We start from the raw sequence: 17,340 nt of genomic DNA, 5'->3' as shown, positions 1-17,340 counted from the left end.
TGTCGTAAAATTCTGGTGATTTAGTAATAATATTATTGTTACCTATATAGTTTCTATTTTATGTACTCAAAAGTTTTGAATCTACTCAGATTATTTTATTTTATTTGGATAAAAATCGAATTGCTTATTATCTACGTAACTGCCTTGTTTGCTCTCTTAATTTTTCTCATTTTATAGTAAAATATCAATATTTCAGTACTTAATAATAAAGTTATATCTGTGATTGATGTAATTATTATTTTTTATATCTAAATACCTAATTAAGTCTTCATTTTATTATTTTGTTTACTGTGCATTTCCTCTTTAGATTGATTCTTTAAAATTAGCACCATTTCAGTTATATTTAGCAAATAACTAAACTAGTTTGTGTGCAATCTTTAAAGTTAACACTCTTAATATTTGTTGTCAAAAAAAAAAAATCTTTTGCAACTACATAAAGAATTTACGCTAACTACCTATTGTTTTACAATTTACATTAATTTGCATTTGTTATATTTTCACACTTTTGTATATGTATTAAATTAAAAATATGAAATGTTTACAATGAAATGAATTTTCTATCTATTACAGAGTGCAGCAACATGGCGTTTTTTTCTCGAGCCCTGAGCCTGACTGCTCGCAATCTCTCTGCCACGCAGCAGACCAGAACATTCGTGAACAACATGGCTGTCAAGAAGTGGGCCTTCAACCTGTCTGGCTTCAACCAGTACGGGCTCTATCACGATGATGTGCTGTATGAAAACGATGAGGTTAAGGAGGCCATCAGGAGACTACCACAGAACCTTCAGGATGAAAGAGCATTCAGAATCCAGAGAGCTCTCCAGGTATTGTTTTTTTTACTTGAAGCATAACAAAGGTAATTCAATTAAGAATAAGAAGTGACTTGCATAATCTTTAACTATTTATGAGGCTCAGGTTTGAATTTAAAGACTGAAAACTTAACGAAAAACTAATGTCAAAGTTTAAAAAAGAAATATTTTTCAGTGCTCTGTTATGAAGACTGTTCTACCTAAAGACCAGTGGCCCACCTTCGAGGAGGATCAAGAAAAAGGAAGGTGAGACATTTCAGATCTTTTATCATTGGATTATTGATTCATTAATTATCACCAAAATTTTTTTAAAGAATTTGAGGATACATTACTTCAAATTAGTTAAATAAAAAAAAATTGAGGGTCATTTTTTTTTGTTAGGAGTGGGACAATGCTTCTCTTAAGTAGAAAAACTGATTCGAATCAATATACTAAAATTACTTCATAGTTGGAACAGCCGTTAGTTATATCTCAATGGACAGATGTACTGGACAAACAATCTTCCATTCTTATACGTAATAGGAACAATGAAATTGAGATTTAAATATTTTCAGATACCTGACTTTGTTGTTGGAGGAAGTTAGAGCAGAATTAGCTGAGAAAGCCGAATGGAGCAAGAATGCATAAATTTTTCCTTAAATGTAGTTTTGCCTGTTCATAGATTTAAATATAAATTATGTCGTATATTATAACAATACACTTGCTTGGTGAGAACAATATAAATTATTATACGCTCTTTTAATCAGTCAAATTGTAGATCTTGCAATTTGTTTCTTCTTTTTAGTCTTAATCTACTTAGTTGTCCTGTTTTCAGTTATGCACAAAATGTAGATATAAAATGAGTGAGGGTGGTGGAAAATATGCCCTGGCGCTCAAGTCGCTTGTGGCTGGTGGGGTGGCAGGAATGGCGGGAAAAACGGTGGTGGCGCCCCTAGACCGGGTTAAGATTCTGCTGCAGACCCAGAAGACTGAGTTTACCCACTGCGGGATAACTTCAGCTTTGAGTGAGTTCTCTCCTTAAGATGTCGTAGTAAGGCCAAGGCCTTAAAAAGATAATACCTAATAATTACCATCTCGTAATCAATAATTAAATGGCACTTTGAATTCGAATTTCGATCTGAAATTTTGCATGAATAATGCTTGGTAAGTCTATTTTCCCTAAATCGAACAAAAAGTTGGAAATGTAACGCCTGATGGCTGGCGTCTTAGCCGTTTGGCCATTTTTTTGGCTATCTTAAGAGCAAGTTAGTCAAAGAACCTATCTCCACATAATACTTTTTGTCCTTATCAAACCTTATCAAAATGAAAAAAAAAACTTTTTTTTGAAGAGTTGGAGGTCAGCTTATAAAAAATTATGCATGTTTTTTCTTCAAATATGTGAACAACATTCAAAAAGATGCATATTTTGTTTTATAAGTTGACCTCTAACTCTTAAAATTTTTTTTTTTTTTTTTTCATTTTTACCTGTACAGAGACCACCTAGAGGCCTGGAGCTCCGGAACCTATCCAAAAAAATTTAAAACTTGGAAAAATTCATCATATAAGAATGATTTTATCCCAAATAACCTATCCTCTCAGTTCAAAGATAAAGCCTATATACCAGGGTTACGCAAATGTGTCAGAACTCCCCCCCCCCCCCTTATTCAGTAGGACATTCAGAAACATCCTAGAGAGCAATAATTTCAGATACAGCTTCTAAAATACCTATAAGATGTTAACTCACAAACAAAAAATGAATTAATTTATTTATTCAGACATAAATAAGGGGCGTCGTAGCTCAGTGGTAACGCACTGAGTTACGGTGATGAGAGTTCGAGTTCTAGTCCCCATGTGGCAACTCGAATTTCTCAGTTGAATACATTCACGCAACTTCTCCTGGTTGTGTAAGAAGGGGATTATTGAGTAAGTTTGGATACTTAATAGTCAAGTACATAATATCAGTACTACCCTTATCCCAAGCTCCTCTGCGGAGAGCGTCATTCATTACGGTGACTTAATTTGGGACACCTGCCATACTCGGCGAGGGTGAGGTAATAATGAGTAGCTCTCATGAGATAGCGGGTCAAGTCATAATGTGCTTGAACGTGGAGCTCGATAGCCCTAGTAGCTATACAAAAGTGTCTCAGCCTACTCCATGACTACTTAGGTCCAAACCCTAAGAGACTATGGCTAATCAATCAATCAATTCAGACATAACAAATTGTTTCGAAAATGTTTGCTATCTTCAGATGTCAATGAAAAAACATGTAATAAGAAAAGGGATGGCAATCCGTCAAATTTTTGGACTGGATTTGGATTCTTACAAGAACCCGTCCAAAAAAAGGGGATTCCGGATTTTAGCAATATTTTAAAAGTTTTTTTTTTTAATTAAAAAATTTAGGTGCTACATATGTACTAAAAATTAATGTGTTGGTTTTCTCTATAATTCACTTCCGAGAATCGAACCAGAATTAAAAGATATTATATATAATGATGATAATCTTTGCCTTCAAAAAGACGGAGATGAAAGAAAAAATCAAGACGCAAATTTTAGCCTACCAATTAAGAATCCGAATCAGCTATTAAAAAACGGATTCGGATTTCAAAATTGGCTTAAAATTGGGCGGATTCCGAATACGGATTGCAAACCCTAATTAAGAAGCTTAAGGGGGGGGGGGGGGGTTAATTCAACCATCTTGTAATCAATGTATAAATGGCACTTAAAATTCGAATTTTGATCTGAAATTTTGCATGAGTAATCCTTGGTAGGTCTATTTTCCCTAAATCGAACAAAAAGTTGGAAAAGTAACGGCTAACGGCTCAGCCGTTTAGCCGATTTTTGGCTAATTTTAGGGCAAATCTGTCATAAATTACGTAGAAATCAACTTTTTGAAACATATTTTTGCTTTAAATCATGTGATATGATAAAAAAAAAACCATTTTTTAGATTCCTAGGTACCAGCAACTACCGACTAGAACCGTTTAAACGTTTTGGAGCGGCAAAGAGCATTATGTGGAGAGAGGTTTCGTGATGGGTTTCCCTTGAAAATACCCAACAAATGGCCAAACGGCTGTGCCGCCAGCCGTTAGCAGTTACTTTTCCAACTTTTTGTTCGATTTAGGGAAAATAGACCGACCAAGGATTACTCATGCAAAATTTCAGATTAAAATTCGAATTCTAAGTGCCATTTATACATTGATTACGAGATGGTTGCATTAACCCCCCCCCCCCCCCCCCTGGGATAAAGGGTTATGATTGACCGTTAAAATAACGCAATTTATCGTTATTTATTTCGGTTTATATCCATACAACAACATCAAACGCTTTACAAAGTTTTTTCTTTAAATTAAAATTAATATTGGCTTATATGATATTTTAGCTGTCTAGAATGTTTTTAAAAAACGATATTCAATTTCCTTATTGATCGTTCCTTTTTTCTTTGATTTTTGGCATATCAGGAATATATATTACACAGTCCCAAAACTGCAAAGCATGCAAAAGTATTATTTTTACTTAAATAGGTACTTTGTATATACTCCCCGAAATAAGGATACTTGAAAATAAACTATATTAAGAAATATCATAGTTTTTTTTTTAATTGTACCTTACTTATTTACCTATATTTTTTTCAGTTAATATATTGAAAGCTGAGGGTGTGAGTGGACTATTCCGTGGAAATATGGTTCAAATGATACGGATATTTCCGTACGGAGGCATTCAGTTCTCCATTTACGAAGTTCTGAAAAAATTTCTTTCAAAGGCAAGGCTCATTATTTTTGGTGCTTTCTCTCAAAGTTCCCGTCAAGAGTCCTAGGACAAACGCAGGAGTCCCAAACGTCGGAGTGGAAACTTAACCTAATCTAACCTATTTTAAACTATCTTGTAGGTTTTTAAATGCCTAACCCATGCGAGGGCTTATTTGTATATTCATATCTTAACCTAACCTAACCTATATAAAAATACTTAATTAAATTAATATTATAACACTACTGCGTTTGTCCACTCCGACGTTTGGGACTCCTGCGTTTGTCCTGGAACCCCATCAAGCACTGAAACCGCACGATTTCAAAATGAGGGTGTGGATTCATGGTAGGCACTTAGAGGGTAACCGCCTCATATTTTATTTATGTTAAAAGAAGTTCTTGTTAGATTTATACCTGGTATACCAGCAAATCATTATTATTAGTTCCCGCAAATTGATAATAGCTTTTTTTAAAAAAATACATAGGTCCCCCTTAATAAATAAGAACACAGGTTCATTGAGTTAATATTCTCTAGTTTTATATATTTTACCAGATTTAGCAAACGATTACATTAATTTATTATCAGGACGATCCTATGCACTGTTCCCACCTGACCAGGTTCCTGGCTGGTTCCATTGGCGGTGTCTCTGGCATGGTCGCTACCTACCCTCTTGATACGCTTAGAGCTAACTTGGCTTTCCATTCAAAGGCAATTATGGGTACAATGTTAAAGACAAGTTAAAAAAACATCTCATTAATATCAACTAAATGCTCGTTTTTATTTAAAAAGTTAAGTTTATTTCTCATTTCTTCTCGCTTTAAGTAAGTTATTGTCGTAAAATAGGATAATTATGTGAAGTAGCAGAGGAATACCAAGCTTAGTTATAGTTGACAGTTCTAATTCTTTGCATCTATGGTCAGGATAAACTAAAGACCGTATTTGTTTATTATTATTGAATTTGAGGGTGGAGATATTGTACTGTTAATTATAATTATACCTGTCCCTTATTATGTGTATGGACAGACGAATGATACACGGACAATGAAATACCTACTATTCTATTTATAGATCAACTGCAAAACTTATTCCTTTGTTATGTTTAAATTCAAGAATCATGAAAATAAAAACTATTACCCATGATCTTGTATGATACTAGAATGACGCTGGTTACAAAAGTTTGAGTAAAGCATCTTTAACTATATATAAAAAGGTAGGTATAGTAGATTTTCACCTAATGTTTGTTATTTTCCAAACATTAAAATTACTTATAAAATATATTGGCAATTTTGCCAGCAATTAAATTTCAAAATGATTTTAGGGGAGGGGGGGGAGTTTGAAAAATATAGTTAAATTTGAGTTTTTAATCAATTTATTATTGTTTTTAGAAAGGACTGATAGGTTTTTATCGTGGATTAACTCCAAGTATTATGGCAATAGTTCCACAGTCAGGTTTGTAATTTGATTTATACCTTTAAATATTAGCTGTTTTGCTGCTACTTTATAATTTAGGCCGGTCTGTTCGTCCGTCCCTCAGGTACGTGGCGTGCGAATAAGGAGAGATAACTGACTCACACACCACCGCCTAGACTTGTATACACTATTCTACAAACATCTATATTGTCTTATTTACTTTATACTTCGGTCAGTAAGGCATTTCATTATGTAATTCACTACACTTCACTGTTTTTTTTATCTACGGTCAATAATTGATGAACAAACTATAGACATAATTGTCCTTGTTTCTTAACTTAAAATACAGGAAAATTGTTAGGTATCTTTATTAAATTATTTTTATCTAACTTTTTAAATACTTTTAGGGTTGTCATTCTGTTTTTTTGAACAGATAAAGATTATATTGATATGGAACCTTCATATTTTACGGGTCAAGGACAACAAACCTCATGGTAAGTTATACTAGTTTGAGTTGAGCCTCTGTACTTGTCGGTAGCTTCTAGGGTCTGTATTAAATGTAACCATGGACAAGAGATAAGGATTCTGGCAAACAATTTCTTCAAACCCATTTTTAGTTACAAACATGTTAAAAACAGAATTTTCAGCAAATATTTTTTGTTCTTTGGGATATGGGGAATATATTTTAAAGAATCTTATTAAATTTTTATAAAACAATGCATTAAACCAACATGACAATGATTCTATCCAGTCCCTTTTAAAATATTTTAAGATGCATGTCATTTTCTATGATATTATTTGTTAGGGTAAAGCGGGGCGAACTCGGTCTTTTTTTCGGTTTTTTGAACCTGCAAATCGTAAAAATTATTTTTTAAAAATAGGACCAAGACTAGTAGAAAGATCTCGGAAAAGTCGATCAGGTCCTAAAAGGACGTAAACCTAGGACTTTGGGAAGTTTGTCAAAATTGATCTCTAAAACGGCACCGACTTTGCCCCGCCTTGAGGCGAAGTCGGTAGGGCATTTTCAAGCTTCGAAAAATCGATGACGTATTGATTTTATTACAGCATGCCCAAAAGGTAAAAGTTGCTCAATGTAATAAAGAGTATGCACAAAAAATTTTATTAAGATAGGTCAATTTTTTCTACAAAAAAAATAATTTTTCCATAGTACGCGAAATTTGACTTTTTTTTCGAAATTTTTTTTTATAAAAAACATAAAAATACTACTAGAAAAAATAACTTTTTATGACTTTAAAGGCCTGATCCTTAAAATTCAGGCAATTTTGAATAGATTTGGCCAAAAAAAATTAGTTCTATTAGCAAAATTTCCTAAAAAAATCAAGTTGAAAAAAAGAGAAAAGTTTGGCAAAATCTGTGGTCGATTTTCCAGCTTCAAAAAACCTATGACATATTGATTTAATTACAGCATGCCCTAAAGGTTAAAGTTGCTAAATGTAATAAAGAGCATTCACAAAAAAAAATTATGAAGATCGGACAATTTTTGCTACAAAATTTTTTTTTTTTTTTCTAAGTACGAGAAATTTGACTTTTTTTCTCGAAAATTTCACTTTTTTATATAAAATTGAAAAAGTTAGCATAAAAAGTGAAAAAACCGAATTCGCCCCGCTTCACTTTTAGTCGATTTAAGAAAAAACTATACAAGCTTTTTTAAAGTTTTAAACGGAAATGGATAGCCTATTAGATTCTTAATAAGTCCCCTGAAGACGTCTAAGCTCTAGCTCTTACCAGTTTTTGTCCAACTTACCGTTTTTCCGACCGAAGCAAAAAAATCGAAAAAAAAAATTTTTGTCGTCCGACTTTAAGACCCAATAAGTACCCTAAAAATTCATCTCACAAAAATTTCATTTTATACTTTTTTGTAGGCAATTTAATAAGGAACAAATTTGATCTTATGTTTTTTTTCTGTCAGTCGATTAGAACATGGAGAAAAATGTCATTTAATGAAGGTGGTCAAAAAAATACCGACTTCACCTCAAAACCGAGATCGCCCCGCTTTACCCTAGATTTTTCATTCCTAAAATAAATAAAATTCTAACAATTATTATATTATCAGAAGAAGATCACTACCAGTTGACTACACCTGGCAGACTGGTAGCTGGAGGCCTGGCTGGAGCACTGGCGCAGTCAGTATGCTATCCTTTGGATGTCATAAGGTAAAAAAAATTTAACTTTGATTTAAGATTTGTACTAGATTCTACTTAAAGTGATAAGTATCTATGTAAAATAATAATGATTAGACTTCAATTGTATTTTGATATATAATTTGTACTAGATACTACTTAAATTGATCAAATGATATCTAAATATCGTAATATCGTTGTACATAACATAACTACATTTTATTTATAAAATGAAAATAGAATTGCTACTTAAAAAATTATAACATATAATCAAAACCATGCAAAATATTGTGATTTGACAAGTGGAAAGGAAGTTTAAATTGCATGTCATATTTTTTTTTACAGCATTTTCTATTAAGCTTAAAAATTCTTATACCTACTTAACTAGGTATGTTAGAAAATTGTGATCATTATATCAAGTAGATGCTGGAAAAATATGCGGCTGCCTTGCCTCGCTATTCAAATCATGAAAAAAATTATTAATATTATTTTATTTTAGAAGGAGAATGCAGTTAGGAGATGGAACTAAACTGCTTTTGTTGTTAAAGGATACCTACTACAATCATGGAATTAGACGGGGTTGGTACAGGTTAGATCATTATATATTCAACGAATAACATACTTACCTAAAATATACTGTTCAAGGCCTAAAAATCTAGGATTTCTATAATGAAAAATCACATACAAACTTTTACTTCTGATGTTAGCTTTCAATAGCTCTAATGGTTACAGAGTTATCCCTCTTTCCATTACTGAAACTTCCCCAATGCTGGATTTACATGTATTTTTAGGCCATTATTTCTTTTTTTCTAGGGGAATGTCAGTGAATTTTGTACGTTCTGTTCCATTGAACGCTGTGTCATTCTGTGTTTATGAATCCTGTAAACATATTTTTGGAATCTCTACATCTGTCAAGGATAAAAAGAAGTTGTGATGAAAAGAAAAATTCAGACAGAAAATTAAAACGAAAATTTATATTGAAATAGTTTAGGTAGTTTGTCTTGAAATTGAAAACCTTGGACAATCAAAATATTTAAGGAAATTGTGTTTAAATGACTTGATTAGAAAGTTTTGTAAGATTTGATTATTATTTATTTATTTATTTATTTAATTGATTTTTTAAAAGCATTTGAATTTATTTAATATTCTGTTTAACTCATTCATGTAAAAATTCAATATTATTATTTATTTAGCCAAACCAGAAATTTTTGATTTTTTTTCAAGTGAAGGGGGGGGGGCTGATTTCTTTAATTCTGAGGCTTTCCTCATATCCTTAAATACTTAGCCCCCCCCCCCACCCTCTTTCTCTCTTTCAGTCCAGTTTCTCCTAATTTCCTTTTATAAAAAAATGTTGTCTCTGTTATCTGTTTTTTAATCCGAATTTGGTTTTATTTCATCTAATCTTGTAATTATTCATGTAAATCAGATATTTAAAATCTGTATGCATTACCTTTTTTCATCAAGGAATACCAATGCTACCAAAAAAGCTGAACTTTTACAATCTTTTTTTTTTTTATAAATTTACCTACTCATTTTTATATCTTTATACATAATAGATAAAATCAATGTTTTTGTACTCTTATTAAAAATGTATTTTTTTGTATGTAAACCAGAAATTGATTTGTCAGAAATGAAAACAAAGCATTAATTAGTTTAAAATAAAAAAATAAATTGTTATTTTCAGAAAGTGAAGTAAAAATAAAAATGTCTCAGTTTAAGGGTGCGCTCCAGGCCCTAATCAGTACCACAGGTCCACACAAGGACCTGTCAGAAAAATTCCGCGAAATTCTGCACAACATCCTTAGTCTGGGAGAGGACGAGCTTGTTGAGGGACTTCGCGCATTTATTGAGGCCATTGTGGACGAAAATGTGTCCTTGGTAATTTCACGCCAGCTGCTTACTGAAATCTCAACTATTCTTCAAAATCTTGAGGACAGTGTTAGCAAGGCCGTGTCTCACTACACTCTGGAAAAGATTGCGCCAAGAGTAATTTCTTTCGAGGAGCAGGTTGGGTCCATCCGCCAACATCTGGCGGACATCTACGAGCGGGAGCAGAACTGGAAGCAAGCGGCACAAACTCTGGTTGGCATTCCCCTTGAAACTGGACAGAAACAATACACCATCGACTACAAGCTTGAAACTTATCTTAAGATTGCCAGACTTTACCTGGAGGATGAAGATCACATTCAGGGCGAATCCTACATCAATCGTTCCACACCCCTACAGGCAAGAACTAAGAATGAAGAGCTACAGATTGTGTACAAGGTGTGTCAGGGTCGTGTTCTTGACTATAAACGCAAATTTATCGAAGCTGCCCAAAAGTATAATGAGCTGTCCTACAAGACAGCCATACACGAGAGTGAGCGTATGACAGCCCTGCGCAGCGCCACAATCTGCGCTATCCTTGCATCCGCTGGGCAGCAGCGTAGCCGTATGTTGGCCACTCTCTACAAGGACGAGCGTTCCCAACAGCTGCCTTGCTTTAATATTCTCGAGAAAATGTATCTGGACCGGCTGATCAAGCGTGCCGAGTTAGTTGAGTTTGAGTCCCTGCTTCAGACACACCAGAAAGCTACAATGGCCGACGGGTCTACAATTTTAAATCACGCAGTTGTGGAGCATAACATCCTTGCTGCATCAAAGTTGTACAACAATATAACGTTCAGTGGTCTGGGCGCGCTTCTTGAGATTCCTCCCGAGAAGGCGGAACGAGTGGCTAGCAAGATGATCACGGAGGGAAGGCTTCAAGGACACATTGACCAGATTGACTCCATTGTACACTTTGAGACCAGGGAAGTTCTGGATTCCTGGGACAAGCAGATCCAACATCTCTGCTTCCAGGTGAACAGTATCATTGACAAGATAGGCGTGGTGGAGCCGGACTGGATGAACAAGACCATTGGGTCTCAAATGGTCTCCTAAACTTTTATTTTACTATGTATTGATGTGAGTATATGTGAACATTCAATGATTTTTTTTGCATCCAATCAGGAATATGTAAATGAATTTTTGAAGTAAAACAATTTATCTTTATAAAGAAAGATAGATTTACAATAATACCTAATATACATCCATTTTCCTAAAAATGCAACATTATCATTAAATGAATTCGTTTCTAACTAAGATCTTGTCTTACTAAAAATTTGTGATACCTTATATAAAGCACTATTGTCCATTTCAGAGAAGTTTAAAATGGGCGGTATGGATCAAAAGCGGAAACTGGATTCTTCGTTGCCAATGAATGGAGGAGAGAGTGCCAAAAAGAGTAAATTAGATAGAAAAACTGATTTGCTTAAAATGATGATGGAAGAGGATACCAGGTTATTGAGTTATTAGTAAGCTTGGAATAAACAGCTGATTTCACGCAGCACGCACACTTTGCGACGCACATTGCTCGTCACCGTCAATTAAAGGGCAAACTCTTTGCAGGAACAGGAGATTATTGTCCCTCTAAATAAAATCTTGCCCATTTTCTAGGGGAAATAAATCAATGTTTTTCTTAATATAACGGAAATAGTTAAGTTTGAATACCTAGATATTTAAACTATATTTCCAATTAATGATTATTTGTTATTATAAGTGTCCAAATTTTTAAACTATTACATTTTTTTAGACCCAATAAGAAAAAAGAAGATAATAATAATAAACCGAAATCAAATGAAGGTAATTTTATTTTTTTATATGTTTATTTTTATTTATTAAAACCGTTTATTAAGATCTATTTATTTGATACAATATGTTTTTCAGAACATATGAAATCTAAGAAACCTAATTTAAAGAACAAACATAAGAAACTAAGAAATAACCACACAAGAAGGTAAAGGATACAAATACTAGAAGACTATCTGAATAAGATACATAATAAGTTTATTTTGGTTTGTAAACTAAATTATTTTTCTTCTAAGAATGGGTGGGGTAAAAAAGAAATGTTACTGTGATACTTCTATAATTATTCATTCTAATCAACCTCTTTTGCAATCTAAAACCAACCTTCAAGTTTGGTAATTGCAGAAGAAACTTTTTGTCGGGGGATTGAATAGTTCGCATTATTAGAGGCTAGGGACGGATCCACTTGCAATATTAAAAGAATCTTTTATTGGTCGAGTAAAATCAATATTATGAGAATCATCCCCAAGTCGAAATTTGATTGCAAAATGGTTTAACTTTTAGACCATGGATACAAAAGCCACGCTTGACCTTGCGCCAAGAAGGTGTGAATGCTAGGTTAAGCAAGAGTAAAGATGCAAGAACTCCCGTGGACATGTCAAGTGTCCAGCAGATTATCTCCATTGGACTTCAAGGATGGAAGTCGCCTTTTCAGGATTCAGGGTAAGGCTCAGAATTTTCTTCATTACAAAAGGGGGGGGGGGGGGGTGGGCGAAAGTGACACTTTTTGAAACCAAAACTAAAAGTCAAAGGAACTCAACTAAAAAAAGAGTTACAGGTCTGACATTTTGCATGGCAGTTGCTTTATAGGGGTACAATATGGAACTGTGAAGAAACGGCGGCGCAACCGCCGAAAGCCGCCGAGAAAAGGCAAAAAAATTTCGGCAGGAAACGGCGGTTTTCGGCGGTTGCGCCGCCGTTTCTTCACAGTTCCGTATTGTACCCCTATAAAGCAACTGCCATGCAAAATCTCAGACCTGTAACTCTTTTTTTAGTTGAGTTCCTTTGTTGACCTCTAGTTTTGGTTTCAAACAGGGGTGGTAAAAACCCAGGTTTTTTAAAAATAACCCAACCCATTGGGTTTTATTACTAAAATCCGGTTTTTTTGGTTTTATTGTTTTCTAAAGATTATTACCTAGGAATTTTAAGATATAAGATTAAATCAGTTTTATAAAGTAACAGGATGTTTGTCGTACTATAGGATCTCGCTAACCGCTGAATCGGTATGATTCTCCTGTACAGGTAGCTTTTCATAGGTCCAGGGAAGGTTTATTCCAATTTTGGGGTAGGGCACCACAAATCTCCCCCCCCCCCCAAAAAAAAAGTAGTTAAAAATCTTCAACGGACCCGTGAGAAGCTAAGGGGGGGGGGGGGAAGTTTTGCCACTTTCGCGTAATCCGTGATTATTAGGCTAGGTATTGATGTGAGACTATAGGTTATTTGGGATAAAAGTTTACTTCTGGGTAGTACTTCACGTATATTTAATCATTTTTTGGATTGGTCTCCAGGTTCAGGTGCTGCAGGCTGGAAGGTGGTTTCTGGACAGGTAAAAAAAATTTAAAATTTTTGTTTGAAGAGTTAGAGGTCAACTTATAAAACAGAATATGTATCTTTATGGATATTATTGAAATATCAGAAGAAAAAATTAAAATCGGCCTCCAGGTTCAAGTGCTGCAGGCCTCCAGGTCCACTCTGGACAGGTAAAAAAACAAGTTTTTTATTTGAAGAGTTAGAGGTCAACTTATAAAACAGAATATGCATATTTTTTTATATTATTGACATATTTGAAGAAAAAATTAAAATCGGCCTCCAGGTTCAAGTGCTGCAGGCCTCCAGGTCCACTCTGGACAGGTAAAAAAACAAGTTTTTTTATTTGAAGGGTTAGAGGTCAACTTATAAAACAGAATATGCATCTTTATGGATATTATTAAAATATCAGAAGAAAAAATTAAAATCGGCCTCCAGGTTCAAGTGCTGCAGGCCTCCAGGTCCACTCTGGACAGGTAAAAAAAATATTTTTTTTTATTTGAAGAGTTAGAGTTCAACTTATAAAACAGAATATATGCATATTTTTTTTTATATTATTGACATTTTTGAAGAAAAAATTTAAATCAGCCCCCAGGTTCAGGTGCTGCAGGCCTCCAGGTCCGCTCTGGACAGGTAAAAAAACAAGTTTTTTTTATTTGAAGAGTTAGAGGTCAACTTATTAAACAGAATATGCATATTTTATGATATTATTGACACATTTAAAGAAAAAATTAAAATCGGCCTCCAGGTTTAGGTGCTGCAGGCCTCCAGGTCCACTCTGGACATGTAAAAAATAAAAATTTTTATTTAAAGAGTTAGAGGACAACTTAAAAAACAGAATATGCATCTTTTTTGATGTTATTGACATATTTGAAAAAAAAATTTAAATCGGCCTAAAGGTTCAGGTGCTGTAGGCCTCTAGGTCCACTCTGGAAAGGTAAAAAATAAAGGGGGGGGGGGCACATCTGACACTTTTGCGTAAACAGGGATTATAGGCTTTGTCTTAGGAGTTATAGGATAGGTTATTTGGGGAAAAAGTTTAGTTTTTGGGTTTATTTTCCTTATATTTAAAAAAAATTTTGATAGGTCTCCAGGTTCAGGTGCTGCAGGCTGGAAGGTCACTTCTGGACAGGTATAAATGAAAAAAAAATTTTTTTTGAAGAGTTAGAGATCAACTTATTAAAGCAAATATGCATCTTTTGGGATGTTATGAGCATATATGAAGAAATAATAAAAATCAGCCTCCAGGTTCAGGTCCTGCATGCCTCCAGGTGAATTCTGGACAGGTAAAAACTGAAAATTTTAAATTTTATAGTTAGAACAAAACTTATTTTACAAAAGTTGCTACTTTATGGATGGTATGAACTAATTTGAAGAAAAATTTGAAATCGGGCTCCAGGTACAGGTACTGCAGGCCTCCAGGTGGATCCTGGACAGGTAAAAACTAAAAATTTTCACTTTTAAAGTTAGAGCATAACTTATTTAACAAAAGTTGCTACTTTTTGGATAGTATTAACCAATTTGAAGAAAAATTTGAAATCGAGCTCCAGGTACAGGTACTGCAGGCCTCCAGGTATATTCTGGACAGGTAAAAACTCAAATTTTTTACTATTGAAGTTAGAACAAAACTTATTGAACAAAAGTTGCTTCTTTCTGGATGGGTTTAACCAATTTGAAGAAAAATTTGAAATCGGGCTTCAGGTACAGGTACTGCAGGCCTCCAGGTAAATTCTGGACAGGTAAAAACTGAAATTTTTTACTATTGAAGTTAGAACAAAACTTATTGAACAAAAGTTGCTTCTTTATGGATGGTATTAACATATTTGAAGAAAAATTTGAAATCGGGCTCCAGGATCAGGTACTGCAGGCCTTCAGGTGGATCCTGGACAGGTAAAAACTAAAAATTTTTACTTTTATAGTTGGAACAAAACTTATTTAGCAAAAGTTGCTACTTTATGGATAGTATTAACTCATTTGAAGATAAATTTGAAATCGGGCTCCAGGTTCAGGTACTGCAGGCCTCCAGGTGGATCCTGGACAGGTAAAAACTAAAATTTTTTACTTTTTAAGTTAGAGCATAACTTCTTTAGCAAAAGTTGCTTTATGGATAGTATTAACTCATTTAAAGAAAAATCTGAAATCGGGCTCCAGCTTCAGGTACTGCAGGCCTCCAGGTGGATCCTGGATAGGTAAAAACTAAAAATTTTCACTTTTAAAGTTAGAGCATAACTTATTTAACAAAAGTTGCTACTTTTTGGATAGTATTGACCAATTTGAAGATAAATTTGAAATTGGGCTCCAGGATCAGGTACTGCAGGTCTCCAGGGGAATTCTGGACATGTAAAAATTAAAATATTTAACTAAAGAGTTAGAACTATATCTATTTAACTAATACAAAGAAAAATTTGAAATCGGGCTCAAGGTTCAAGTTAAATCCAACCATTTTGTTACATTTTGAATTATATCTGCAAAAAAAATAAGCATTGACTAGAATATATATAAAAAAAACGTACTGTCAACAGGTCAGTCACTAAAGGAAGCCTGCAGGAAATACACTGCTCTAACTGCGGTAAAAATCCAACCAAAATCCAACACAATACCCTCAATTTGATACAAAAAAGTTATTGAAGCTGCAGGCTTCAAATTTGGGGTATTAAGCCTTATTGTGGCAGTCTTTCAGCAATTAGAGCGGCATATTTCCTGCAGGCTTTCTTCAACAATAAAGTATAAAAAAAGGGATATGAAAACTTTCTGACAAAATTAACTTAAAAGTAACAAACAAACCAAACAAATTTTGTTAAAATAGGCAATTAGAACTAAGATACAAGTTAGACATCATCTATTCATTGTCAGATTGAATTGCCAATAAAACTACATGTTTCTGCACAAACTTCTCATCAATCAAATCAAATTGGTCAATACTATCCAAAAAGTAGCAACTTTTGTTAAATAAGTTATGCTCTAACTTAAAAAGTAAAAATTTTTAGTTTTTACCTGTCCAGGATCCACCTGGAGGCCTGCAGTACCTGAACCTGGAGCCCGATTTCAAATTTATCTTCAAATGAGTTAATACTTAATACTATCCTTAAAGTAGCAACTTTTGCTAAATAAGTTTTGTTCCAACTATAAAAGTAAAAATTTTTAGTTTTTACCTGTCCAGGATCCACCTGGAGGCCTGCAGTACCTGATCCTGGAGCCCGATTTCAAATTTTTCTTCAAATTGGTTAATACCATCCATAAAGTAGCAACTTTTGTTGAATAAGTTTTGTTCTAACTTCAAAAGTAAAAAAATTCAGTTTTTACCTGTCCAGAATTTACCTGGAGGCCTGCAGTACCTGTACCTGGAGCCCGATTTCAAATTTTTCTTCAAGTTAGTTCATACCATCCATAAAGTAGCAACTTTTGTAAAATAAGTTTTGTTCTAACTATAAAATTTAAAATTTTCAGTTTTTACCTGTCCAGAATTCACCTGGAGGCCTGCAGGACCTGAACCTGGAGGCTGATTTTTATTTTTTCTTCATATATGCTCATAACATTCCAAAAGATGCATATTTGGTTTAATAAGTTGATCTCTAACTCTTCAAAAAAAAAATTTTTTTCATTTATACCTGTCCAGAAGTGACCTTCCAGCCTGCAGCACCTGAACCTGGAGACCTATCAAAATTTTTTTTAAATATAAGGAAAATACACCCAAAAACTAAACTTTTTCCCCAAATAACCTATCCTATAACTCCTAAGACAAAGCCTATAATCCCTGTTTACGCAAAAGTGTCAGATGTGCCCCCCCCCCTTATTTGAAGAGTTAGAGGTCAACTTATAAAACAGAATATGCATATTTTTTTTAATTATTGACATTTTTGAAGAAAACATTTAAATCGGCCTCCAGGTTTAGGTGCTGCAGGCCTCCAGGTCCACTCTGGACATGTAAAAAATAAAAATTTTTATTTAAAGAGTTAGAGGACAACTTAAAAAACAGAATATGCATCTTTTTTGATGTTATTGACATATTTGAAGAAAAAATTAAAATCGGCCTAAAGGTTCAGGTGCTGTAGGCCTCTAGGTC

General features: G+C 33.9%; 4 protein-coding genes across 5 annotated transcripts in view; all 4 read left to right on the top strand.

Moving 5' to 3' along the window:
* The window catches only part of Rpt2 (26S proteasome regulatory subunit Rpt2), a 123,485-nt gene that overhangs the window by 86,233 nt on the left and 19,912 nt on the right, over positions 1–17,340 (top strand). Inside the window, exons 2-5 of one of the 2 annotated variants that reach the window (XM_080157943.1) lie at positions 11,266–11,404; positions 11,698–11,747; positions 11,832–11,901; positions 12,255–12,413. The exons of the other annotated variant lie outside the window; for it this stretch is intronic. Of the exons in view, the coding sequence (XP_080014069.1) occupies positions 11,277–11,404; positions 11,698–11,747; positions 11,832–11,901; positions 12,255–12,413 (407 nt within the window). The 5' untranslated portion in view covers positions 11,266–11,276. The remainder of the gene's footprint in view (positions 1–11,265; positions 11,405–11,697; positions 11,748–11,831; positions 11,902–12,254; positions 12,414–17,340) is intronic. 2 annotated transcript variants of the gene reach the window in all.
* Positions 582–1,436, top strand: LOC145315462 (cytochrome b-c1 complex subunit 7-like). The gene is made up of 3 exons (XM_080155445.1): positions 582–824; positions 985–1,055; positions 1,364–1,436. Exons 1-3 carry the CDS (start codon positions 582–584, stop codon positions 1,434–1,436), a joined length of 387 nt encoding a protein of 128 aa, XP_080011571.1.
* LOC145315461 (mitochondrial coenzyme A transporter SLC25A16-like) lies at positions 1,648–9,018 on the top strand. The gene is made up of 8 exons (XM_080155444.1): positions 1,648–1,813; positions 4,422–4,549; positions 5,119–5,241; positions 5,919–5,982; positions 6,351–6,437; positions 8,018–8,117; positions 8,584–8,673; positions 8,898–9,018. The coding sequence occupies exons 1-8, from the start codon at positions 1,648–1,650 to the stop codon at positions 9,016–9,018; spliced, it is 879 nt and encodes a 292-aa protein (XP_080011570.1).
* On the top strand, positions 9,789–11,006 carry CSN4 (COP9 signalosome subunit 4). The gene has a single exon (XM_080155443.1). The coding sequence runs from the start codon at positions 9,789–9,791 to the stop codon at positions 11,004–11,006; it is 1,218 nt and encodes a 405-aa protein (XP_080011569.1).

Source organism: Acartia tonsa, chromosome 4 (genome assembly GCF_053477335.1).
Source record: "Acartia tonsa isolate MP-2025a chromosome 4, ASM5347733v1, whole genome shotgun sequence".
In the NCBI taxonomy this organism is placed as follows: domain Eukaryota; kingdom Metazoa; phylum Arthropoda; class Copepoda; order Calanoida; family Acartiidae; genus Acartia; species Acartia tonsa.
The sequence above is the reverse complement of the archived record's forward strand: the minus strand, read 5'-3'. Positions and strand labels throughout refer to the sequence as shown.